We start from the raw sequence: 25,549 nt of genomic DNA, 5'->3' as shown, positions 1-25,549 counted from the left end.
CAGATGCAGGGGGAGAGTGAAAGGGAGAAGCAGGCTTCCCGCAGAGCACGGAGCCCGATGTGGGGCTCGATCCCAGGACCCTGGGATCATGACCCAAGCCGAAGGCGGACGCCTAACGACTGAGCCACTGTAGTATATTACCTTTCGGATAGGCTTTTTTTTTTTTTTTTTTTTCACTCAGCGTAATACTCTCAAGAGTCATCCAGGTTGTTATGTGTATCAGTAATTTATTCCTTTTTATTTCTGAGTACTATTCTCTGGTACGGATAGACCGCAGTTTAACCACCCACCCCTTACAGGACATCTGAGTTGTTTCCAGTTTTTGGCTATTATAAATAAAACTGCTATAAACGTTTGTGTATAACTTTTGTGTTAACATAAGCCTTCGTTTCTGTGGTATAAATGCCCAGGAAGGAGCACAACTGCTGGGTCATATGTTTGCTACGTATTTGGTTGTTTAAGAAACTACTAAATTGTCTTCCAGAGTGACTGAACTATTTTACATTCCCATTAGCAAGGTACAAGTGGTCTAGTTCTCCATATCCTGTTCTGCACTGCTGCAGCAACTTTTGTATTTTAGCCATTCTGATAGATGTGTAGGGATACCTCATTGTTTTAATTTGCATTCTCCTTATGGGTAGTGATGTTGAACATCCTTTTAAATGCTTATTTCCCATCTTATATTCTCTCTACTGAAATGTCTTTTCATGTCTTTTGTTCATTTTCTAATTAGATTGTTTGTTTACCTGGTGAATTCTAAGAGTTCTTTATATAATCTAGAAACTAGTCCTTCTGCCGATATTTCCTCCCACTCTGTAGCTTGTCTTTTCATCTTCTCAACAGAGTCTTTCCCAGAGCAAAGGTCTTTAATTTTGATGAAAGCCAATTTATCAACCTTTTCCGTCTTATGGATTGTGCTTTTGGTGTCATATCGAAGAACCCTTTGCCAAGCCCTAGGTTCAGAAGATTTTCTATGATTTTTTCCCCCAAAGCTTTATGTTTTACATTTAAGTACATGATGCATTTTGAAATAACTTTTGTATAAGGTGTTAGATTTAGATAAAGATTCTTTTTCTTTTCTTTTCTTTTCTTTTCTTTTTTTTTTTTTTTTGCCTGTGGATGTCCAATTACTCCAGAGCCATTTGTTGAAAAGCCAGTTTTTCTCCACTGAATTGCTTTTGCACCTTTATCAAAAGTCAGTTGAGGGGCGCCTGGGTGGCTCAGTCAGTTAAACATCCGCCTTCAGCTCAAGTCAGGATCCCAGGGTCCTGGAGTCGAGCCCCACGTCGGGCTCCCTGCTCCGTGGGGAGCTGCTTCTCGTTCATCCTCTCCCTCTGACCCTCAACCCCCACTCATGTTCTCTCTCTGTCTCAGATAAATAAAATAAAAAGATTTTTAAGATTTTATTTATTTATTTGACAGAGAGAGAGAGAGAGAGCACCAGCAGTGGGAGGGGCAGGCAGAGGGAGAGGGAGAAGCAGGCTCCCCGCTGAACAGGGAGCCCGACGTGGGGCTCGATCCCAGGGCCCTGGGATCCTGAGCTGAGCTGAAGGCAGACGCTCAACCGACTGAGCCACCCAGGCACACTTCCTTATCTAATGTTTCTTTGCTGAGACTCTTTTTTATTTTGTTTCAGGCATGTTCATAAATGCTTGTTGAAGCATGTTTATGATGGCTGCTTTAAAATCTTTGCAGATAATTCTGCCTTTGTCATCTTGCTGTTGGCATCTAGTGATTGGTTTTTTGTTGTTCAATTTAAGCTGTTTCTTGTTTTGGATATGATGAGGGATTTTTTAATTGAAACCTGGACATTTTGGGTATTATGTTATGAGATCCTGGAGCTTATTAAAAAAAATTTTTTTTAAAGATTTATTTATTTATTTGAGAGAGTGAGAATGAGAGAGAGAGAGAGAGAGAGAGTACATGAGGGGGGTAGGGTTAGGGGGAGAAGCAGGCTCCCCGCTGAGCAGGGAGCCCGATGCGGGACTCGATCCCGGGACTCCAGGATCATGACCTGAGCCGAAGGCAGTCACCTAACCAACCGAGCCACCCAGGCACCCCTAAAAAAATTTTTTTTTTAATGGTAGCTTCCTTTGACACCACTCCGGCAGGGGAAATGGAGAAGCTTCCTTGTTACTACAAGTCGGGGAAGAAGTCCAGGTTCCCCACTCGGCCTTAGTTGGCACTAAGGAGGGCCTCGTAGTAGTCAGCAGGAGAGGTAGCTCTGGCTGCCTACAGACCTTCCTCTTACACCTCTCGGGTCGCTAAGGGTCGAGTGCCTCATCACTGCCCCTCCCCTGTGGCTTCCACAGACACCATGGCAGGGAGGTTGCTTTTTTACCAATGGTCAAAGGTGAAAGTCCCGCCTCTCCACTAGGTCTCCTCTGACAGTACTCCGCAGGAAGGGGGAGATACACCAGGTGTGGTACATCTGAGCCCAGGGCCCCATGTGAATGCATACGTTACATGCCTGTGAAGCTGGCTCTGAAAATAACCTTATCACTTCAGGTTGCCACCTAGAGAGGGAGATCTCACAAAGCATGGGCCGAAATCAGAGTCCTCAGGAGCAGAGAGTAGGGGGCAGGAATCTGGATTTTGGGCCCTTACCCTCTGTGTGACCATGGCCTGCATTTCCCCAGACATTTCCTGAGTGGTGTTTGCGGCCAGCCATTGAGCCAAATACAGAGGACATAGAGGAGATGGAGACATAGTCCTTGCCCTCGTAAGCCTTGGCACTGCACAAACTCCTGGAATCTGGTAATATTCTGGGCAGGGGGTGAGTGGCAACAATGCCTCAGGAATGGCTTAGGATTCATTTCCCGCCAACTTGAGTTGAGGGCTCAGAGTTTAAAATGATATAACCGTATATAACAACAAAGAAGTGTGCAATTTCACTACTTCTTGCACATTTGAATTTGTGGGCTGAAATTTCGGGGAGGTTGTGTATTCATGGCTCCTACCATACCCATCTTACTTTTTTCACTAAATGTCTCCAAGATCATTCTCTCAGTTTCTCTAGATCTGATTCATGTCAGTTCTGGAAAGAATTTGTAATGTGGATATATCATATTTCATATTTCAGCTGTTCCCCTATTCATAGATCTAGTGGTTTCCACGTCTGTGCTATTAAAACCAAGGGACATCTTCATTCATGCCTCATTTAAGCCTACCTGAGTGGGGTTTTCTCTGGAACAGATAATTAGAAGTAGAATTGCTGAGGCAAAAGGTAGGTGCATTTTACTTAAGTATTGCCAAGTGCTCTCTCCTCAGTGATTGAAAGTACTGGTTCCTTGCACCCACTTCAACATTTATCAGTTTTACAGTTTTGCCAACTTGAGGGGAGAAAAATAATAGCTCTCTTTTTTTTAAAATTTTCATGATTATTAATGAAATTGAGCTGCTTGTCATGTGGCCACTTTTATTTCTTCGTATCCTTTGCCCATTTTTCTATTTCATTGTCCAATCGATTTGCAGGAATATTTTTTGTGGTCTCTGTATTAATTTTTGCCACATATACTGCAAATACCCAATTTCTTGTTTGTTTTCAACTTTGTTGATGGCTTTGTCATATAGAAGTTTACATATTTATATAGTCTAAGTATTTTGTGTCTTATTTATTTTTTTAAAAGATTTTATTTATTTGAGAGGGCGGGGAGGGGCAGATGGAGAGGGAGCAAGAGAATCTCAAGCAGACTCGTGCTGGGCTTGGACCCCAATGCGGGGCTCGATCTCACGACCCTGAGATCATGACCTGAGGTGAAATCAAGAGTTAGAGGCTTAACTGACTGAGCCACCCAGGCACCAACCCCCCCCACCTGCCCCGTGTCTTATTTGTAAGAAGATCTTTTCTACTCCAAGGTTGCAAACATATTCTTTTTAAAGGTATTTTGAGAGGGATGCCTGGGTGGTTCAGTTAGTTAAGCGTCTGCCTTTGGCTCAGGTCATGATCTCGGGCTCCTGGGATCGAGCCCCGCATCGGGCTCCGTGCTCCACGGGGAACCTGCTTCTCCCTCCCCCTCTGCCTGCCGCTCCCCCTGCTTGTGCACTCGCTCTGTCTGACAAATAAATAAAATCTTTATTTTTTTTAAAGATTTTATTTATTTATTCGAGAGAGAGAGACAGCACGAGAGGGAAGAGGGTCGGAGGGAGAAGCAGACTCCCCGCCGAGCAGGGAGCCCGATGCGGGACTCCGGGATCATGACCTGAGCCGAAGGCAGTCGCTTAACCAACTGAGCCACCCAGGCATCCATAAATAAAATCTTTAAAAAAATACTTTGATAGACTTTTTGAATGCTTTTATTTATTGTGCCGTGCTATTCGTCTATGTGGGGTCATGAAAGCACATTGCCTGTCAGGCTGTACTTGTGGTTAGACTTTAGGGCGCTGGGGCTCCCCATTCCTGCTGGGTGTTCGTTACCAGCCACCCAGCACTTCTCTGGCCAAGAACCCTCAATGTGTTGCTCTCAGCTGCTGGTTGGTACCTCTGTTTTTGTCTGCTTGCCACAGGTGGGGAGAGAGGAAGTCTCTCACATTTCTGCTTCACATGAGTCCCCCAGCCAGTTTTCCTGAGCAGGTTCTGTCCTGCTGCCCAGACCTATCACTTTGATGAACAGAGACCCCCAAGGACCTTCCACCTTTCATGACGATGCGCTCTGCCTGTGTTTAGTGCTTTGTGTCCCCTGCCAACCCCCTTCTTCCGCCTTCCATTATTGAGGGATTCCTTAGAGCTTCTAGTGTAACAGGCATCACCTTTTGTTTTCCAGTGCTATTATGGATTTATTTTCAGATCTACATTCTTTTACCTCCGTGGTGTGAGGTAGGAGAGGGAGGCAGTGTGCAGGTGGCAGGCTGGTGTCTGGGCCCAGGGACCACTGAGAACCTTCCTCTTGTCCTGACACTGAGAGCTGACTCGGCTCACACAGAATTCTTGAGTCACAATCATTTCCCCTCAGAACTCTGTAGAATGTTACTCCACTCTCCTCTGGCAGTTAGTATTGCATGTGGCAATTCTTTTTTTTTTTTTTTTTAAGATTTTATTTATTTATTCATGAGAGACAGAGAGAGAGAGAGAGAGAGAGAGAGGCAGAGGGAGAAGCAGGCTCCCCGCTGAGCAGGGAGCCCAATGCGGGACTCGATCCCAGGACCCTGGGATCATGACCTGAGCTGAAGGCAGATGCTCAACCATCTGAGCCACCCAGGCGCCCGCATGTGGCAATTCTGATACCATTCTGAGTCTTTATTCTTTTTAGGTAATCTGGTTTTCCCCTCTGCCTTAATGTTTTCTTTTCTTTCTTTCTTTCCTTTTTTTTTAAAAGATTTTATTTATTTATTTATTTATTTATTTATTTATTTATTTATTTTTTAAGATTTTATTCATTTATTTGACAGAGAGACACAGCAAGAGCAGGAACACAAGCAGGGGGAGTGGGAGAGGGAGAAGCAGGCTTCCCGTGAAGCAGGGAGCCCGATGCGGGGCTCGATCCCAGGACCCTGGGGTCATGACCTGAGCCGAAGGCAGACGCTTAACCAACTGAGCCACCCAGGTGCCCCACTTTACTCTTTTTAAAACCAACTTTATTGATGTATAATTGGCATACAACAAACTGTTGATATTGGTATTTGATAACATATACTTGTGAAACCATCATCACAACTAAGAGAATGAGCATATCCATCACCCGTAAAAGCTTCCTCGTGTGCCTTTGTAATCCCTGCACCCCATCTCTCCCTCTTTGGAGCTCCATCCCAGACAACCATTGATCTGCTTTCTGCAATGAAAATGTATTTGCATTTTGTAAAATTTTATATAAATGGAATCATACAGTATGTATCTTTTTTTAAAAAAGATTTTATTTATTTATTTGACAGAGAGAGACACAGCGAGAGAGGGAACACAAGCAGGGGGAGCGGGAGAGGGAGAGCCAGGCCCCCTGCGGAGCAGGGAGCCCGATGCGGGGCTCGATCCCAGGACCCTGGGATCATGACCCGAGCCGAAGGCAGACGCTTAACGACTGAGCCACCAGGCACCCCATAAGTATCCTTCTTTGGGGGCTTCTTTCACTCAGCAAAACTATCTTGAGATTCATCCTTATTGTTATGGGGATCAGTGGTCCATTCCTTTTATTGCTGAGCATATTCCATTATATGGATAGGCTGCATTTTGTTTATTTAATCACCTGTTCATGCATATTTGGGTTGTTTCCACTTTGGAGCTATTACAAATAAAGTTGTTATGAATATTTGTGTACATGTCATTGTGTGGAATATGTTTCCTTTCTCAGGTAAATACCTAGAATGGGATGGCAGGTAACACAGCGGTGTATGTTTTTATTTTTAAAGAAACTTCCAAACTCCCAAAACTAGTCATATCATTTTATATTCTTATCAGCAGTGGTTGAGAGTTTCAGTTATTCCATTTCTCGTCAACGGTCAATCTTTCTTATTTGAGACAGTCTTTAGTAGGTATGCAGTGATAGCTTATGGTTTTAATTTGCATTTTCTTTCCCTAGTGACCAGCGATATTGAGAGTCTTTCCATGTGCTTATTTACCATCTGTTTATCTTCTTTGGTGAAATATCTGTTTAAATCTTTTGCCCATTTTATTTTAGTTTAGTTTTTTATTTAAGATTCTCTTTATTTATTTGAGAGAGACAGAGTGAGAGAGAGAGAGAGAGAGAGTACGAACGGGGGAGGGGCAGAGGGAGAAGCAGACTCCCCGCTGAGCAGGGAGCCCGATGCGGGACTCGATCCCGGGACTCCAGGATCATGACCTGAGCCGAAGGCAGTCGCTTGACCGACTGAGCCACCCAGGCGCCCCCAGCATATTGGTTTTAACAACTAAAAAGTTTGCTGGAATTTTTACCACAATTACACTGAATTTATAGATCAATTTGTGGGTGGAGTTGACATTTTAACAATGTTGAATCCTCTGATCCGTGACCGTGGTACATCTCTTCACTTATGTAGGTCTTCTTTAATTTCTCTCAGGAGTGTTTTGCCATGCTTAGTGTACAGATCTTGCACACATCTTTTGTCAGATTTTTCTCTACGCATTTCATATTTTTGATGCTATTAAAAATGGTGTATTAAAATATTTCAATTCCCAATTGTTCATTGCTATTATATAGAAATATAATTGACTTTCTAAATTTTTAAAGATTTTATTTATTTATTTGCCAGAGAGAGAGGGAGAGAGCACAAGCAGGGGGAGCGGCAGGCAGAGGCAGAATCAGACTCCCCGCCGAGCAAGGAGCCCGATGCAGGACTCGATCCCAGGATCCTGGGATCATGACCTGAGCCAGAGGCAGACATTTAACCGACTGAGCCACCCAGGCGTCCCTGACTTTTAAAAATTTTTAAATATACTTTATTTTTTAGGGGAGTTTTATGTTCACAGCAAATATAATTTGTTTTTATATATTGATCTTGTATCCTTCATCCTTGCTAAACTATAGTAGCTTTTTGTATGATTCCGTAGGATTTTATACACAATCATGTTTTCTGCAAAATAAAGACAGTTTTACTTCTTCCTTTCCAATCCAGCTGATTTTACTTCTCTTTCTCTGTCTCTTCTATTCTCTTTCTTTGTATGTTAAGCTTTGTAGCTCATTGAAAGGAGTGGTCATCTTTTATAATGGCTGATTATGATTACAGAATTTGAAAAACATTATTTAATCAATGAGCAACATTATGGTATATTTTCAAGTGAAAGGCTTTTGTCTCATTTGCAATTTGTCACAGAAATTGATGGAGAAAAATGTTATAGCTCTTTTATGAAATGGACACAAGTAGTATTCTAAGATATACATTTTTGGTATATATATATGTATATTATATATATGTAATGCTGAATCATGCAGTAATAAGGCTCTGACTCTGGAGATCTGCTACTCAAAGTATAGAGTTTGACATCAGATTTTCAAATGTTAGGTTGATTGTTGGACTAGATTAGTCAGGGTGGGAGAAGTTTGATGTTATGCTTTATTGTTGACATCATTGCCCTTTTCAGGAGTATGGCAGGTTTACTAATGGTGAAAAGCGCAATTATTTCTTTCTTTTGACTGAGTTCATTGTCTAAAACCTCTAGTATATCATGTAGAAAGGATGAAAGCAGACATCCTTGCCTTATTCCTGAACTTAGGGGGAAAGTATTCAGTATTTTACTACTGAGTATATTGTTAGCACTAAGTTTTTCATTGATGTCTTTCATCAGGTTGAGGATGTTCCAAACTCCTCCTAGTTTGCTGGAAGGTTTTGTTTTTTTGTTTTTTTTTTCCAGAACAGATGTTGATTTTATCAAATGTTTTTTTGTGCATCTTTTGAGATAATCATATGCTTTTTCTTTTTTCATTTGTTAATATAGTGAATTCTGTTGATTGGTTTGGAATGTTGGTAAAACCTCGCATTCCTGAGGATAAACTCCTTTGGTATAGTGCATTATCCTTTTTATAAGTTGTTAGTTTCAAGTTAAGATTTTCTCTTTAAATATTTTTTTAAAGATTTTGTTTATTTACTTGAGAGAGAGCAAGAGCGAGAGAGCACAGAGGGAGAGGGAGAAGCAGGCTCCCCGCTGAGCAGAGAGCCTGACATGGGGCTCGATCCCAGGACCTGGAGATCATGACCTAAGCCAAAGGCAGACACTCAACCGCCCGAGCCACCCAGGCACCCCTCAAGTTAAGTTTTTTTTTTAAAGATTTTATTTATTTGACAGAGAGAGACACAGGGAGAGAGGGAACATAAGCTGGGGAAGTGGGAGAGGGAGAAGCAGTCTCCCTGCTCAGCAAGGAGCCTGACTCGGGGCTCAATCCCAGGACCCTGGGATCATGACCTGAGCCGAAGGCAGATGCTCAACGACTGAGCCACCCAGGCGCCCCAAGATTTTCTTAATAATATTTGCCTCTGTGTTTATGAGGGATGTTGTCCTGTAGTTTTCTTGTGTTGTCTTTGTCTGGTTTTGGATGTGAGATAATGCTGTCCTCATACAGTAAGATGGAAAGTATTCTCTTCTCTTTTTCTGGAAGAGTGTGTAGAATTGGTATTATTTCTTCCTTAAACGTTTGGTAGAATTTACTAGTGACGCCATATGGATCTGGAGTTTTCTTTGTGGGAAAGTTAAGTAAATTTAATGTCTCTAATAGATATTGTGTTATCAGGTTATATATTTCTTCTTGCATGAGCTTTGGTATTTTGTGTCTTTTTAAAGATTTTGTCCATTTCCTCTATATTGTCCAGTTTACTGGTATGGTGTGTTCATAATATTCCCTTATTACTGTTTTGGTATCTGTAGAATCTGCGTTGTTACCTTCATCATTCTTGATACTGATCACTTGTATCTTTTTTTTTTTTTTCTGGTCTAGTCTATTTACAGAATTATACATTTTGTTGACCTCACAAAACCAGCTTTTGGTTTTACTGATTTTTATTCTATTGTTTTTCTCTATTCTATTTCAATTATTTTCACTTTAATCTTTTTTATTTCAATTCTCGTGCTTACTCTGGGCTTTATTTGCTCTTCCATTTCCAGTTCCTTAAAGTAGAAAGCGAGGTAACTCATTTGAGACATTTGTTATTTTCTAATACAGATATTTTTAGTGCTGTGATTTTTTTCTCTGTGTACTGCTTTAACTGCATCCCACACATTTTGATATTTTTTCATTTTCATTCAGTTCAAAATACCTTCTAACTTTCTTTTAGATTTTTTATTTCACTCGTATGTTATTTAAATGTATGTTGTTTAGTTTCTAAATGTTTGGGGATTTTCCAGGGGTCTTTCTGTTACTCCTTTCTAATTTAATTCCATTGTGGTCAAAGAACATACTTGAAATGACTTTTTTTTTTAAGGAGGCTCCACACCCAACGTGGGGCTCAAACTCACAACCCTGATATCAACAGTCAATGCTCTACTGACCGAGTCAGGCAGGCGTCCCCTAGAAACGACTGTAATATTTTAAATTTTTTGAGGCTTTTTTTATGGTTGAGAATATGGTCTGTCTTGGTAAATATTTCATGTATATATGAAACTCAGCATTCCTCAGTTTTAAACATCCATACTTTTGTGATTTTTTTTTTTTTTTAGATTTTATTTTTTCAGAGAGTGTGTGTGCGAGCCGGGAGAAGGGCAGAAGGGGAGGGAGAGGGAGAATTTCGAGCAGACTCCATGCTGCGCGCAGAGCCCAACACAGGGCTTGATCTCAAGACCCTGAGATTATGACCTGAGCCGAAAGCAAGAGTCAGACACCTAACTGACTGAGCCACCCAGATGTCCCCATAGTTTTGTAATTATTATTTCGTTACATTCATAGTAATTTGGAGAGAGTGTAGGTTATTGTCTTGAATCAGAAGATGCCTATTTGATGTCTTCAAGCTGCTCAAAGGCAGGCTCTGTGTCCTGTCTGCCTTTCTATCCCTTTAACGTTTCTCCTGGCCCCAAATGGAAGCTCAGCAGACCCTGGTTGAATGGATGGATGACACTCAAAAATGGTGAAGCTGTGTTCTTGTTTTTGACTCAGAAAATATCCCTGTTGTGCCGTGTGACAAGATGGACTCTCACACACCTTTATGTCTTTGTGTCCTTATAGGACTTTGCCCGTCGCTTGGCGCACCGAAGGTGCTCGAGCAGCGTTGGGGGCACGGAATGGAACCAGGGAGGTGCGGCCTCCAGCTGGTGGGGGTTGAAGGCCTTGCTGAGGCACCTGACAAACTGCTCTGGCCACACTTGGAGGGGCTGTCCTGTCACAAAGCCCCCTGAGACGTGATGTCACACACAGACACCACTCTCCTTGAAAAAGGGAGGGGCTGGGCCCTGGGTTCCCAGACTTCCCCGGGCTCTGGTGCCCTTCTAGGCTCGGTCCCAGAGCCGGACGGGAGCTGAGGAGGACGCTGCCTGGACTCTGGTCTGGTCAGAGGGTGCTCTGCAAATCGCCGACACCATCGAGGTTGGCAGCTTTGGCAAGCAGGCTCGGAGGCTGTCCTCAGTAAAGCACCCAAGCAGGTGAAAGTTGTCTCTGCAGCTCTTCGCTTCCCCTTGCCTCATCCCTTCCGACCCGCCATTCCCCCCCGCCCCCCCTTCTCTCCCTCACGACCCATTTACTCTCCTCTCCTCCTCCAGACCGCCTCTCGGAAAAAGCCTGATAACTTCGCTCACACCAAGTTATAAATGACCAAAAAGCTTCCCGGTGAATACATCGCGGGCGGGTTTCTCAGAGAAGGTGCTCTGGAGAAGGGAGGCACGCGGGGCCCCGCGGAGAGGTGAAGTGAACCAAGCCTGGAAAAGGCCCGCGGGGTTTGGGGGCTCAGAGCGCACTGGTGACCTGGGTGGGAGAGGTGTTGGAGGTTTGCGGGGCCGGGAACAGATGCAGGAAGCTGAGGGGTAAGCGGAGGCCGAGAGGGGTGAAGACACCCGGGGCAGACAGCTGGTGGGCTGGGGTGCAGGATAGGGGGTCATCACAACGGTCACTGGGGAAGGGTCTGGTTCAAGGGAGAAGGCCTTCTTTTAATGCAAGACATGAGTGTGTGTGAAATGCTGATTAGAAGCCAGAAGGGAAGGGAAGCCTGAATATACCAGTGAGCAAGGGGCCCCCAAACACCCAGGCGGGGAGACCAGATGGAACGGAGCACAGAGCAGGGCAGCCGCCTCCCTGAGGAGGCAGCAGAGAATGGGTGGGTTTGGCGGCAGAGAGTCGAGGAACTCCCGTCGTCTGGGGGGTGTCTGAGTTCTCTGCTGAGAGTGGGGCAGGTGGAGGTGGGGGTGCAGGGTTAAAGGGAGATTCTGAACTTGTCCCTGGGGAGCCTAGGGAGCTCCCTTGGGAAGCAGAGGCTCCCCAGGCCGCACCGGGCCCAGCTCACATCAGAGACCTTGACTTTACCATGGCCTTGGTTTGTATGGAGTTCGACCATGCTGGTGGGATTTCAGACAGAGGATCTTTTTGAGGAGGCTAGGCATCTCCCCTAGGACTCCCTAAATGACAAGAGTTAATAATAATGATTAAAAACTACCAACACTTTCAAATATTTCCTGTTACACAGCGTTTCTGAAATAACTAGGCACCTACATCTGGGGTCATTTTACACCAAATGTTCAACAGGGTGATACTTTTTTCCTTAATCCTATCCCAACCCCCTTTTCCCCATCCCGATTCTCTGAGAACTACCTTTCCAGCTCTGAGGGCATTGAAACCAGCTTTTGTTTGGGACTCTGAGATCTTGGGAGAAATTCCTGAGCATTTCCCAAGCTCCCAGTGCGAGCCCAGTCCCTCCTAAACTTGGCCCCCGGCTGAGCCCTGCGGGTGGAGGTCCTGGCTTTTCCTGGACCACCTCTGGCCCCTCACACTCCCCGAAAGCCACCTGGTAAAGGAACACGGGATCCGGGGCCTGCCTGATGCATTGACTGTTGACCATCTTTTCTTCTTAGACTGAAAATGGTGTTTGGACTGGGCGGCCAGAGAGAGAGGTAAAGTTTAGGTGGGCCCTGCCACAGTGCCTCGAGTGACCAGGACGGGGAACCCCCACTTGGGTCTAAGAGAAAGGGAAAATAGGGTTCTCTGTTCCCCTTTCCTTGACTGTTCAGTATCTCTGGGACTCAGGGTTGGGGTGGAAGGCCTGGTCCTGGCAGGTGGGAACTGCCTGTGTGTGCGTGTGTGTGAGTGTGTGTGAGTGTGTGTGCATGTGCATGCACACGCTGGGAGCCACTGTCCCTGCGGCGTCAAGATGCTCTGCATGTGGCAAGGGAGGGGTCCCAGAAGAGGTGGATGAGTCATGGGGATACAATTTCTGATCGGGATTGTGGTATCTGTCAGTCCAGAGTAGTGGGGCCTTGGAGGACCTCCGCAGGAAGAGCTGATCCAGCGTTGAGTGCCCAACCACGGCCGGGTCCTTGCTTTCCAGCTGGGAAGGCAGGGTGGACCCAGGGAGACAAGTGCAAAAGGAAAGGAGAAGGGAGTGTATTCCAGGCTCCGAGTCTGGCTCTCAACGTAGGCGGAGGCCCCGAGCCTGGCCCGCCGGGCAGTGGGGAGGCCCTGCGAGCCCGCTACAGCTGAGGGATTTATTCACCCACAGTGTGGGGACACGCGCTGGCGGAGTTGGTCCTGGGCTTTGGAGTGGGAGGAACCTGGTCGCCACCCGCAGTGAGGGCACGAGATGCCCCAGCCTTACCCTCAACTCCGCTTTCCTTCCAGGCTCTACAAGCCCCTGTACATAGCACACCTCTTGGTTCTTGCAGGTAAGGCCCTGGGCGCTGGGGCCATGGCAGGAGCCGGGGGGGCTGGTTCTCGCTTCAGGGCTGCCCCACTCTCCAGCTGCCTGCCCCCCGGCTCCCAGGCCCTGGCCGTGCTGCTCAGAGTCAAGGCTGCCCTTCTGTCCCTTTCCTTCCTCGGTACCTTCCTAGTGAAACGGATTTGAACCCATGTTTGATTCGAAAACCCATCCTCCCCCGCCCCCACCGAAAACCCACGAACCAAAACCTACACAACCCCATGTCCTATAGCTGTGATCTTCAACGTTGGCCCGCACACCTGTAATTGAAAAATTACATATCTTCTCATAATTTTAATACCTAACATTTTTCATTACCAGTTTAGCTTAAAGGGATACGATTTCTGGTGTATGGTAAATACTGACATTGTGAAGTAATTGTATCACTCTTAAATGTTTTAATTAGTCTTTCTTCGCCCCCCTGCAGGTGTGGTGTACTACTATTTTCAGGGGTCTGTGGGGAAGCCAGCCCCTGACAGTGAGATTGCTGAGGGACCCTCACAGGTAGGCACCGTGCAGGCCTAGGGGTGGGGGTGGCCTCACCGTAGCCTGAGTAGAGGTCATGCTCCTCGACCGCAGTTGTTAACCAGCTGTGTGTGTGTGTGTGTGTGTGCGCGAATGTGAGGGCTCTGCAGAAGTTTGCTGTGCTTCCGGCAAAGTGTCCAAACAGAGGCTCCATCCCTCAAGGGCTGGCTCTATAGTCACCTCGGGGCTCTGTGGCCACGGCGTCCACAAACCAAAAGGAACAGATGATCCCTCATTCATGTGAGTAGCTCTGGAATGTGGTTCAGTGCTCACATGTGGATGAGGCGGTGGTGAGCAGGACGCCTGCCTGGGGTTGCATACTCTCCTCGATGTCCCAGATCCAAGAACCCAGGGCAGAAGCCCCTGCTCCCAGCCCTGGGTGGCTGCTGGACGCCCACTGAGGGCCCCAGGCTGGACTATGTGCTGCCCATCTGCTTGGTCATGGTAAACCTCACAGCCACCCAGCTGCTCGCACTTCATGTAGATGGGAAACAGGCCCCCAGGAGGACAGTGACTGGATCCAGGCCCGCCCAAGTTGACAGGACAGAACCACATCCCTGATCTCCGGAGGCCTCCCGCTCTCTGAACAGTGCCCTTGGGAAGAGGGGATTTCCCATAGAGACAAGGCCGTCTGCGGACCAGAAGCACTGAGAAGGATGCCGCTACACCTTTTGGGGCTGACCATTCAGAGGCGGGGAGCCCCTAAGAGGGCCCATGTTGGCAGGTGCCTTGGAGACCACGGAGTCCAACTTTGCTTCCTTTCTTTGTTGTTGTTGTTGTGGTTTAAAGTAACTGGTCACATTTCCACTTAAAAAGAAGTTTTATCGTCATCAAAGATAGGCATGTACGTAGTCTGATGCTCCAAAGTTTTAAGACCTGAAGCCAACAAATGGCCGCCTCGTGCCCCACCCACGATCCCCGCACCCCGGGATGGGAATCTTCCCAGCCTCCGACCTTTCCAGCTGGAACCTTTGATTTTTCCATGTTTCTAAATAGCAAGCTTATCCTGCTTTGTCTTGATTTTTCAGATTTAAAACATTAGCCAGTGAATTCCTACAGTGGAAGCTGAGGTTTTAGCTCTCGGAACAACTGTCCATTTACTGTCCTCCGACACGCACTTCACCTCCCTCCAGCTTCCAATATAGTTACAGCTGTGTTTTCTAATCTGAGTAATGACATTTTCAATCGTTAAAATCTTTTAAATAACATTGTTGCTGACTTTGCTATCATTTTGGCCTTTAAGTCCCCCTCCACTGCAGTGGGCTCATTTTTGGCAGCCGGGTAACCCCCACCACAAAAAACAGAGCAGCTCCATCCCTTCAAAAAATTGTTCCAGACTCACGTGCAGTCAGCCCTTCCGCCACCCCTGGCATCCAGGGAAGCGTTTTCTGTTCCTATAGTCTGGCCTTTGTGAGATCGCCCTATAAGTGGAGACATCCTGCCAGTCGTCTGCTCTCTCACCGAATTTGGTGCACCTGAGGCTGCTCTGGGCGCATGCGCAGCAGCGGCAGCTCGTTCCTTCTTGCTGAGCAGGTGTCCTTTGTGGGGATGGACTGCAGTTCGTCTGCTCAGCACCTGAGATATTTGAGTGTTTCTAGTTGGGGGACAATTACAAATAAAGCCACTGTGGGGCGCCTGGGTGGCTCAGTCGGTTAAGCGTCCGACTCTTGGTTCCCGCTCAGGTCATGATCTCGGGGTCCTGGGATGGAGCCCCCGCATCGGGGCTCCGCACTCAAGTGGGGAGTCTGCTTGGGATTCTCTCTCCCTCTGCCCCTCCCCCCACGCGTGCTTTCTCTGAAATAAATAAAATCTTTTTTAAAAACCCCACTATAAATACTCATGTATAAGTTTTGTGTCAGCATAGGGTTTCCTTTCCCTTGGGTCACCACCGGCAGCGGGGCTGGTGGGTCACGTGGTCGGCGTCCGTTTAGTTTGGTCGGAGACCGTGACTTTTCAGAGGGGCCAAGGCGAGCTTCCGGTGGTTCCACATCCGCTCCCGCGCTCGCCGTTGGTTTTTGGCCATGCGGGGGGGGGGGGGGGGGGGGGGGTCTGTCATAGTTTCTATCAGACCAGTGTGGAGGGCATACATTTCGAAACCGTGAGAACAGGATTCTTAGCTGAGTCACCTCATGTACCTGGTTACTCTTCTCGGTGTGTGATTTTGGTTTTGCCTCTTCTTTCTGTTAGCTTTCTCTTTACCTACAATTAATTTACCCAGGCTCCCTGCCCCAAATACCGATCTCCTTGCAGTACATTTAGACAAATTAGGTGCTTTATCTGATGGTTTTTGCAGAGCCGTATGTCAGGCAGCCCTCCCTCCTGCTGTCCTCACACAGACAGGATGTCCTCGAGGTTCGGCTGTCCTGGGACCTCCCTTTCTCGTCGCTCTGGGGAGCCCCTGTCACTCCTTTATTTTGATGGAACACAACCTCTAGGGGAACCTCTGCTTCCTGAGGGTAGTCTTGAGATATTACATGTCTGAACCGGTCTTAATTCATATTTGACTAAGAGTTTGGGTAGGTATAGAATTCTAGACTAGAAATATTTTTCTCATAGATTTTGAAGATCCTCATTGTCTTCTGGCTTCAAAGACTTTCAAAGAAAAGTCTGAGGAAAGTTGAATTCCTAGAACAATTTTTTCTTTGTATCTCTGGAAGTTTTTGGGTTCCCTGTCCTCAGTGTTTTGAGATTTACTGATGACAAAATCTGGGGTGAATCTCTATCATCCATTGTCCTGGACACTTGGTGATTCCTTCTCTTCTGCAAACTCACGTCCCTTATCATGTCTGGATAAAACAGGGCCGTATTTATCTGGTATCTCTCCCTGCCACCTCAGTCTGTTGTCTGTTCTCTGTCTCAGAAAGATCTATGAGTTCTCTGTGGGAGCTCCTGATCTCTTCTGTTCTTTCTGGGAAAACATTTTTTTAACTTTACCTCCTACACTTTGATTGGATTTTTCATTCCCCTTATTCTATCATATTTTTGTTTTCAAGGATTAGAGGTTTTTTGAACATAACTGTTTTATTCTTGTTTCACAAATGCCAAGTTTTAACTTTCTCAAGACAGGGAGTTTTTAGGTGTCTGCGTGTGCAGGCATTGACAGTGAATTAGTGAATTCGCATGTCACCTCAGCCTTCCCTCCCTCCGCTCTCCTCGTGCAGCTCGTAGGGGAGACCTTGAGGCCGGTGTGGGGGCCGATGGATAAGTGCTACCCTGTGACCACTCAGGTAGGTAAGGGCTGGGGACCCCACTTCCCCTGGAGTGGGCACCCTGGGCAGGTACGGTGAGAGGACGGCCCCTCCCAGCTGGAAGTCCCTTCTGTTTCCTTCTGTAGAGACGCAGAGTCAAGGTCGGGAAGAAGCAAGCCAAGGTAAGTGAGGCTCGCTTCTGTCAGAGCTCCATGTGACGCAGAGACAGCCCAGCTCGTGGCAGGGGAGTCCCAGGGACGGTGGCAGCCCCCCACCCCCGGGAAACTTGCAACTCGCTGAGAAGGGAAGGCCTTCCTTGGGAAAACGAAGAACCATACGCAGTGCAGGTGTGGAGACGGGGCAGGAGGATGAAGGCTCTGCGGGCCTTTCTGCCCATGTCCGCCCTCCCGCCCCTCCCTGCAGGCCATGGCCCCCAAGGCAACGGGAAGACGGAGCGCTGCTGCGCCCAAGGAGGAGACTGAGCTCCGGTCTCAGCAGGAGGGGGAGGTGAGGCCCCCAGGGGTGGAAGCTGCAGGCCGGGGCCCCGCTGTGAAGGAGAAGGAGGCGGCTGAGGAGGAAGAAGCGGCAGGGGCCCCAGGCTGGGAGGTGAGGAACATCCCCAGCACGGGCCCTACTGGGAAGCCCCAGAGCACTGTGGGGGGGGAGGGCAGTGTTGGGGGGGATGGGGCACCTGCAAGGACACGGGGCCAAACTGCTGTCCCGGTGGCACAAGGGGCCCTATGGGGTGGAGAGTGGGCCGGACCCTGCCTGCCCCGCACCTGCCCGTCTGTGTAATGTGGCACCTGTCGCGTCCCACCACCGTGCCCCGTCTTTCTTCCCAGGAGAACACGAAGGTCCAAAAGGAGGTGGCAGTATACCCTTCTGGTAAGGCAGCATGCCCCACCCCTGCGGGGCTAACGGATGGCACAGCCTCCCTCGGGCCCTGGGCCCTGGGCTGGGAAGCAGAGGGAAGGAGCCCAGCTAGCCAGGCGCCCCGTCCTCCCTGAATGTCTCCGCCGCCTCCTGCTTCCTTCCTGGTCGGCAGGAACCTGAGGCGAGCGTTTGGTCAGCGCTGGCCTGTCTCCCCCCCCCCCCCCCCCCGGGCCCTGGGGAAGGGTCCTCCCTGCAGGGGACCCACAGGGCTTGCCTGTCTGTGCTTTGCAGAGGCCTCTGCGGTGGAGAGCAAGGAGGAAAGGCCTGGAGGCTGGGTCCCCCAGCTCCTGAGGAAGCTCTGGCTGGACTGGGTCCCAGCCGCTGACATCCCAAAGACTCAGAACCACGAATGACCAAATAGCCAATAAACCCGGAGACTTGCCACTTCTGCAGACCCAGCTGCTTCCTTTCAGGACCTTCGTCTAAACCCAGTGAGGCCCTGTCCACACTCCCTGCCCTGACAAGCTGCGCCTGAGCCCCGCCACAGCAGCTGGTACTCTGGAGAGGGCCCCCGACCCCTCGCTGAAGGGCAGAGCGAGTTCCCCGAATGCGGAGAGCCAGGGAGCTCCATGTCGTGAGCGCATTTAGAAGGTGCTGGGGGGACCTCTGTCAGGGATGCTGTTGGGTCTGGGGCGGAGGAGGGGTGTCCTCTGGCAAAAGAGGTCTGGCAGAGTGAGGCGCCTCTGACCTGTCTCTGGTCCCCAAACTGTTCCTTAAATGCACCAGGGGGCCTGCCCAAGACCTGGCTAAATGGGTGCTGCCCAGCTGCTCAGTCCAGAACCAGCCAATTGTGGGGGTGGGCACAGGGGGAGGACAGCAGTCCTGCTCTCGGCCGGGGCTCCAGGCTAACAGGGTCACGGGCCCAGAAGTCAGAGCAGGACCACCAGCCCCAGCAGCCATCTGGTGCAACCATCTCACTGGCTGAGGGGGAAACAGAAGCCCAGGGCAGGGAGGAACCGGCCCCGGGTCACAGAGTATCCCGGCAGAGCAAGGATGAAAGCCAGGGTGTCCTCCTCCGAAGTTTCCACGTGGCCACTTCCTCCTCTGGCCATTCCGCTGTCACATGGGTCCAAGGATGCCGCCTGTCTCTAGGGTATACCTGGGGCCCACAGGTCTCACTGCCTTCCCCTGCTCAAGTCTCCTGAGAGCCCAGCTTGACCCAACCACTCAAGAGGACTGTGCCCTAGGTTGGAGCCCTGATGAGTGGCCCTCCTTCTACTCTAGCCTGGCCGTGAATGGCAACTTCTGGGCAGGCCGCCTGGACACAGGCATCCCTGAGGGGCTGGGAAAGGGGTCCCCCCTAGCTTGGGGTGACTGAAAGACAGGGAGGTGGCTCACTCCTGGACTGCCAAAGGCTTCCCAGGGAAAGTTCTGGCACCTGTGGACTGAGCCCTGGGTGTTAACTTGGCCCATACCCTCATGGCCATCCCTGAAGTCCCTACCTTTGGGGGAGTCGTAGATGAAGTGGGACAGAAGAGCAGGTGGTGCTGGCGGGGCTGCTGGCCCGTGGGGTGGAGTGGGTGGCGTTGGACCTGAGATGTGGGTGTCCAGGCTGAGTGGGGCCTGCCCACGCCCACCAGGGTCCGGCTGAGAGCTCTCAGCAGCTTGTTCTAGCTCTTCCTGCCATGAGCCAGGACCTAAGTACAGACATTGTCACTAACCCAAGTTGCCAGTATTGGGTCCCTATGGGTGACTAGGGGTAAGCTGTGATCTTCTGACCCTCAGGATCCCCATCTCTCAAATGGGATCAAATGCAAGGTAAGGATGGCTCAGAGGGGGGTAGGGGATGGCCCTGGGGAGGCTGCTAAGGCCCCATCATGGCCAATGGTTGGCCAGGGGGCCCTGAGGGGACTCAGAAGCCAGGATGGAGCCACCCAACTGGTTTATTGGCCCATCAGGCCCCTACTGAGGAGCCGGTGGCGAGGGGATGCTTCCTCCCCCTGGCGAGGCACAGCACAGAGCTGGGAGGGGGCTGCGGTCACCAGGAAGGAGAAGACCCTGTGGTCGCTGGGCCGGGGCTGTCCGGCAGGCACGGAGAAGCTGAAGCGTGGCGGGAGACAGGTGAAGAAGAGGAAGAGCTCCATGCGGGCCAGGGGCTCTCCGAGGCAGATGCGGCGGCCTGTGGGGGGGTCCGGGGGTATGCCTCAGGAGGGGCCAGCGAGTTGGGCACCCCGGGCACCTGCGGAGAAGGGCACGAAGGCCTCCTGCTTGACGAATCGGCCCTGGGCATCCAGGAAGTGCTCGGGTTAGAAACAGAGGGGCTTCTTCCAGACCTTCTCGTCCTTCAGCACCGACGATAGGCTGGTGATAAGTCTTGTCCCCTGGCAGGAGATGCCTGGCATGAGTGGGGTCCGGGCTACAGGACGCCCAGACCCCTGCCACCAAACATCTATGGGGGCGCACACTCTGCCTGGCACACACCCGGCCTCTTTCAAGTAACCCCTCAGCCCGAGAAGCTTCTGGGCACCCTCTCTGTCCCCACAGCGGGGCTGAGTGCCTCACCACCCATGGGCGCCCACGCTGCCACCCACCCCTGTGCACGGGCTCCTCCAACACCTTGTGGCAGATTTCAGTTTGTCTTCCCCAGGGGACTGGGGCTCTGAAGGGACAGGGCTGGCCCTGCTGATGCTCTCCCCACCCCCCGGCCCCCACCCAGGCTCCAGAAACACGGACTGGGGACCCGGGCCCTCCCGGGCATTAGCCGTGCTGGGGCTGCCAGGCCGGAGGTGGTGCTGAGCAACAGGTGAGGGAGGCCCACAGACCTACCTTGGGGATGAGGAAGCCCTGCACTTCAGGGTCTTGGGACGTCACGCGAAGCAAGCCCCGTGGGATGATGTCCCCAAAACGCTGCACCTCATGGACCACAGCCATGGTGAAGGGCGTGCGGGTCTGGTCCCCCATCTCTGGTCCCTGCACCCACCCTATCACCTCATCTATCTCCTGTTGGACACGTGCTGGACAGACAGGCATCCCCACAGTGGTCAGAACCCAGGGGTCTGGGCTCCGACCTCTGCCTGACTCCTGTGGAGGGCTGTGCCCACGTGGAGGCAGCTCTTACCTCCGAGCGAGGGCCCAGCCTCTGCTCGGAGCTTCTGGGGGGCCAAATCAAGCTCAAGGGGCCCCAGCCTGTCCCTCCCCTCCCTCATCCATCCCACTCGGCCCCCAGGGTGGGCTCCCGCTGCACGTCCGGGTGCAGGATCATGAGCAGCAGGGCCCAGGTCAGCGTGGCTGAGGCGGACACCATCCCAGCAGCGAGAAGGTCAGATGTCACCATGCCCAGGTTCTCATCATTGAAGCTGCTCTTGGGGCTCCCCTTGGCCTGGGCCATGCCAAGAGGGTGAGCTCTGGGGCAGAGGGAAGGAGCCTCCAAATGGCCTCTCCCACCCCCGCACCCATCAGTAATCACTGATCACTGGCTGATATATGGGCCCCACCTTCCTGGGCCTTGAGTCACGGCGCCTTCAACCCACAACCATTGTCCCTGACACCTCACCTTTTCCACCTCATCCAGGAAGGCATCAGTGAGGTCTCGGGGTGGCTGGATTGGGTCCCGGGTCGTCCTGTGTTCCTGTACTAGCTCATCTATTAGGATCGTGAGGGTCTTCTGTGCTGAGCAGAGCTTGCTGGGCAGCCCCGGATGTGCAGGAGCTCCGGGATCGAGTTCAGGATCTGTGCGCACCACAGATGGGGACCTTCCTGTGCTCGGGTGTTCGTCTTGATCAGTCAGGTCCCGTGGCCTCCAGAGTGTCCCCACCACTGACATGGTTCTTCCCTAAGTTCGGCCTTGATCCTCTTTCCTGGCCCAGGGCCCAGAATAAATCTAAAATCTAGACCTCATGGGCTCCTGTGGTGGCTTCCAATGAAGGAGGTGTTAAGATTCCTTAGCCGTCTCCCTCGGTTGGATTTCCCCACCTCCACGCCTCCCGTCTCGGAATGCCTTTTCTCCCCCGCCCCTCTCTCCACCCCCTCCGCCGGGAAGCCCATTTTAGGGCGAGGCCTCCTCCCCGGAGCTCGCCCCGCAGGGCTCCTTGGTGCCTCCGCCCCGCACCTCGCGCAGGAAGCCCTGGGCCTCCTCCACTCCCGCCGGCAGTCGTTCCAGCAGCTTGAGGAAGCGCGGGTCGTCGTACTCGAAACGGCGCCCGTAGGTGAGGGAGGAGATCACGATGCTCACCGCTTTATCCACGCGGGCGCCGGGGCTGAAGGCTCGCCTCCATCGCCTCTTCCCCGGCCCCTCCATCCATCCCTGTCCCCGGGGCCCCTCAGCCGCAACTCTCACCGGCATGGTCGGAGAAGGCTTCACGGAGGCCCGAGGCCTCTTCGATCACCCACTGCTCCAGTGACTTCTTGCCCGGGCCGAAGTTGCGCAGGGTGGACACGGAGAAGCGCCGCTGCTCGCGCCACTCGCGCTGGTAGCGCGCCGGATTCACCCCTGGGGGCGGGGCCGGGACGTGGGCGGGGGCTCTGGCGTAGTCCGCCCCGCCCCCTTCGCAAGGCCCCACCCCCGCCCCCCGCCCCTGCCCGGTTCACAATCCCGCCCCCTCTGATACAGGCCCGGCTCCCTGCCCGCCCACACCAAACTTGCTCCCCACCCCCACTAAAGCGCGCCCACTTTGACACCCACTTCCCGCTGGGGACACGTCGCTCTGCCTGCCCGCTTTGCTCGCCAGCTGGGGGCAGGTGCTGACCCCACTCCGCTCTGCCCACGCTGGCATCCTGTACCTGCTCTCCAGGGCCCTGGGCCCACCCCGTCTTGGGCAGGGCCCGCCCTCATCCTCTCGCGTCCCACCCAGGCACTTGGCACCAACTCCTTCCTCCACCTGCAGCCCCTCCAAACTTTCTACCTCTTCCCTGCACTGCACGTCCACGATCCTGCCCCCGCCTGGGCCTGCGGGAGCTTGAGTCACTGCTGGCCCAGTCCCGGCCAGGCCTCCGTCTGCCCCCATCTTCCGCTTGCCTTTGGAGGGCGGCCGGAAGTCCAGGTGCTCATAGACCCGCATAGGCGGCCGTTCAGCTGTGTCCTCGCTGTGGTACACCGGTGCCTCGCGCCCGGCGTCCAGGCTGTTGAGCACGACCACAGGCGTCCATCCCAGCTGCAGGCTGAACACGTTCCCGAAGCCGCGCCGCAGGCCAAGAGTCGAGGGCGTTCGTCAGGCCGGGTGCCCACCAGGCTGCAGGCCTCAGTCCCATGGCGCTAGGCTTGGGGCACCCCTGGGCCACCAGCGGCGCTGGGGTGCAAGGGCGAGATCGACCACGTGACCGTGGGGGTCACATTCTCTCTGGAGGAGGGGCTGACGCTGGATAACACCTCTCAGCTATGACTTTGCAAAGGTCACCAAAATTGTCACTAGGCCAAGTTAGGTTCCTAGCTCACAGGTGAAGAAACTCAAGTTCATGGAGGTGAGCACTGAGGCCCAAAGACCCACAGCAGCAAAAGAGTTGAACCTGTCACTCTACCTATCTCAGCCTCGGTTTCCTGATTTAAATGGGGCTCCTGTCCAGATTCCTTCCCTCATTCTCAAGACCTTTCCTCCTGATGTCATCAGAAGGGACCCAGGTCATGTAATTTAAGTGCTATCCAACTGGATCTCAAATCCACTGCCAAGTCCACACTCCACTCCGGGCCTTTTCTCTCTCTGACCTTTGTTTGGAAAATCCAAAGTGTCCTTTAGGCCCTGCACAAAGGCCCTCCTGCAGTCAGCCCTGCAAACTTGCCTCTTCTCAGCCCATCTCCTTGTGCAGCCTGTGGCTTCATCCACCAGCTGCTGTCTGCTGCTAGGTGGGGTCCCCAGGATCTCTGCTGCCATCCCCCTACCTTCGTTACCTGGTCCAAGTAGCAGAGTGTGTTCTGGAAATCCATCTGCAGCAGGTTGCCCCACAGGGGCAGCCCAGCGTCTGCACCTGTGCATCAGGTCCACCAGGAGCTGGAAGATGGCCACGGCCACAGCCAGGGACCCCAGCATATCCCCAGTCAGCAGCCCCATGGCTGCCTCCACGCCCGCTGGCCTCCTCTGGTACACGGGTGTCCCTCACCACACCAGGGACTTAGGACCAGCCAGAAAGGGTGCTCTCACCACACTTGGGGAGCTCATCCAGCCTGGCCCCGCTTTCTAAAGGGATCTGAGACCAGCCTTTGCCCTCTGCCCCGAGTCAACATGTCAGGGCGACTGTGCTGCCAGAGGGTGCAGGGAGGGGCCGGGCAAGGTCAGGTGCAGGGGTGACCACAGGAGTCCTGTTCCTCCTGGCCTCTCCGGGTGCTTACCCAGGGTAGTGGGGGGGGGTAGGGGAGAGACGATGAAGCCCCCCCTTCAGCCTGACTCTCCAGCTCTGCTATGGGCTCCGAGGAAAAACCAGCGGTCACTGGACTTGGTCCTGCCACCCACCCGTCATATTGGGTCACACCCCGTAGTGTGGTCACAGCCTTGGCCCCAGAACACAGCCATGCCCTATCACGTGGCCTGCCTCCTCCCAAGTGGTTTTTGCCTCCCGAGTTTGTCACTGGCACTTGCCCAGTGCTGTAGGGAGGTCGCAATGATCAGAGGGACCATGTGCAGGGGGAGGGGGCAGTGTGGAAATGAAGTTCTCAGCGTCCCCTCCATTCACCCCAGTTCACTCAACACATACAGAACCACACAATCACCAACCACTCACACATTCACAGACACTATCTACATGCTCATACTGACAATCACAGGCAAATGCATTTAGACACCCACAAAACCATGCACAATCACAGGCAAATGCATTTATACACCCACAAAACCATGCACACACTACACACATGCACCTTACACACACACACTCGGACGCTGAAGGTGCCCTGTGCTGGGTGCTGGGCTGAGTAGGCAATCCAATGGGAGGAGCATGTGAGTCCTCATGGCCCAGAGGAGGTGTGGGGAGCCAGAGAGGGGCCAGGCCCTGTCAGCAGTGTGGGGACCACTTTCAGGGCCGTGGGGACATTGCCCCCAGGCTGGGACAGGACGTGCTGGGAACACTTCATGGAGGACCTTGGCTGGCTTGAACCACAAGCCAAGGTGACCTGGCAGCAGGACCAAAGCCCCACCGCAAGGCCTCGTACACGGTGGGTGTGGCGGCAGCGTGAGGGGGCTTTGCAGGTCGGGCTGAGGACTAGACTGTGGGAAACTGGGGTCTCGGGGCTTCCAGGAGCCAGGGAGCCCACTTTGGAGGCCCCTCAACAGACCAGGAGAGTGAGACCCAAGGGCACGCTGAGGCCTCTTAACTGCCTCAGCTGAGTGTCCCGGGGAGCAGCAGCAGCAAGTGGGCAGGAGGGCCCAAGCATGCTGTCACCCGCTGGCCCTGGAAACTCTGCCTTTATCTGCCGGTCATTTTGGTTGCCTTCCCCAAGTGGTCATCTTAATGGCATCATGAAGGGCAGTGGCCTCCCCGTCCTAGGGGCCTGCCGTCCAGGATGGGGTGGCCGTGAGGAAACCGGCCGTCATGAGGCCTGTGGCCTTTTGCCATCACTGGGCAATTGCAGCTTCGTGGTCCCCAAGCACCGAGGAGAAGGAATCTCAGATCACGTCAGGAGGTCAAAGTCCTAGAGCGGCATCAGGGGCCATTCCACAGGCATGCTCGGAATTACGTCTACACTGTTTGAAAGTGAACTTCTCCAAGGGCCAGCACATGTTACTGAGATT

At 51.7% G+C, this 25,549-nt stretch overlaps 2 protein-coding genes across 3 annotated transcripts; one reads left to right on the top strand and one right to left on the bottom strand.

Moving 5' to 3' along the window:
* Positions 1 to 10,799: 10,799 nt before the first annotated feature.
* On the top strand, positions 10,800 to 18,282 carry LOC113921590. 2 transcript variants are annotated; one of them, XM_027592438.2, is made up of 10 exons: positions 10,800 to 10,990; positions 11,108 to 11,247; positions 12,410 to 12,448; positions 13,173 to 13,216; positions 13,676 to 13,752; positions 16,935 to 17,000; positions 17,108 to 17,143; positions 17,385 to 17,567; positions 17,804 to 17,846; positions 18,126 to 18,282. In XM_027592438.2, exons 2-10 carry the CDS (start codon positions 11,156 to 11,158, stop codon positions 18,245 to 18,247), a joined length of 702 nt encoding a protein of 233 aa, XP_027448239.1. In that variant the 5' UTR covers positions 10,800 to 10,990; positions 11,108 to 11,155; the 3' UTR covers positions 18,248 to 18,282. The 2 variants fall into 2 exon arrangements, with proteins under 2 accessions (XP_027448239.1, XP_027448240.1); XM_027592439.2 differs by lacking the exon at positions 11,108 to 11,247.
* A 136-nt stretch (positions 18,283 to 18,418) lies between these two features.
* LOC113921588 (cytochrome P450 2D15-like) lies at positions 18,419 to 23,875 on the bottom strand. Its single transcript, XM_027592434.2, is given in 11 exon segments — positions 18,419 to 20,013; positions 20,074 to 20,215; positions 20,661 to 20,912; positions 21,079 to 21,213; positions 21,388 to 21,533; positions 21,536 to 21,563; positions 21,943 to 22,097; positions 22,165 to 22,323; positions 22,849 to 23,020; positions 23,716 to 23,767; positions 23,769 to 23,875. Coding segments are annotated over 11 exon segments (1,584 nt in total). The 3' UTR covers positions 18,419 to 19,777.
* Positions 23,876 to 25,549: the final 1,674 nt, after the last annotated feature.

The sequence above is a fragment of the Zalophus californianus genome, chromosome 9 (genome assembly GCF_009762305.2).
Source record: "Zalophus californianus isolate mZalCal1 chromosome 9, mZalCal1.pri.v2, whole genome shotgun sequence".
NCBI classification, from domain to species: Eukaryota; Metazoa; Chordata; class Mammalia; order Carnivora; family Otariidae; genus Zalophus; species Zalophus californianus.
Note: the sequence above shows the minus strand (reverse complement) of the source record. Positions and strands in the feature narration are given on the sequence as shown.

Coding starts and splice junctions, on each gene's coding strand:
- LOC113921590 (XM_027592438.2), top strand. CDS start 11,156: ATGACCAAAAAGCTTCCCGGTGAATACATCGCGGGCGGGTTTCTCAGA. Junction 11,248..12,409: donor ACGCGGGGCCCCGCGGAGAG/GTGAAGTGAACC, acceptor TTTTCTTCTTAG/ACTGAAAATGGTGTTTGGAC. Junction 17,144..17,384: donor TCGGGAAGAAGCAAGCCAAG/GTAAGTGAGGCT, acceptor CCCTCCCTGCAG/GCCATGGCCCCCAAGGCAAC.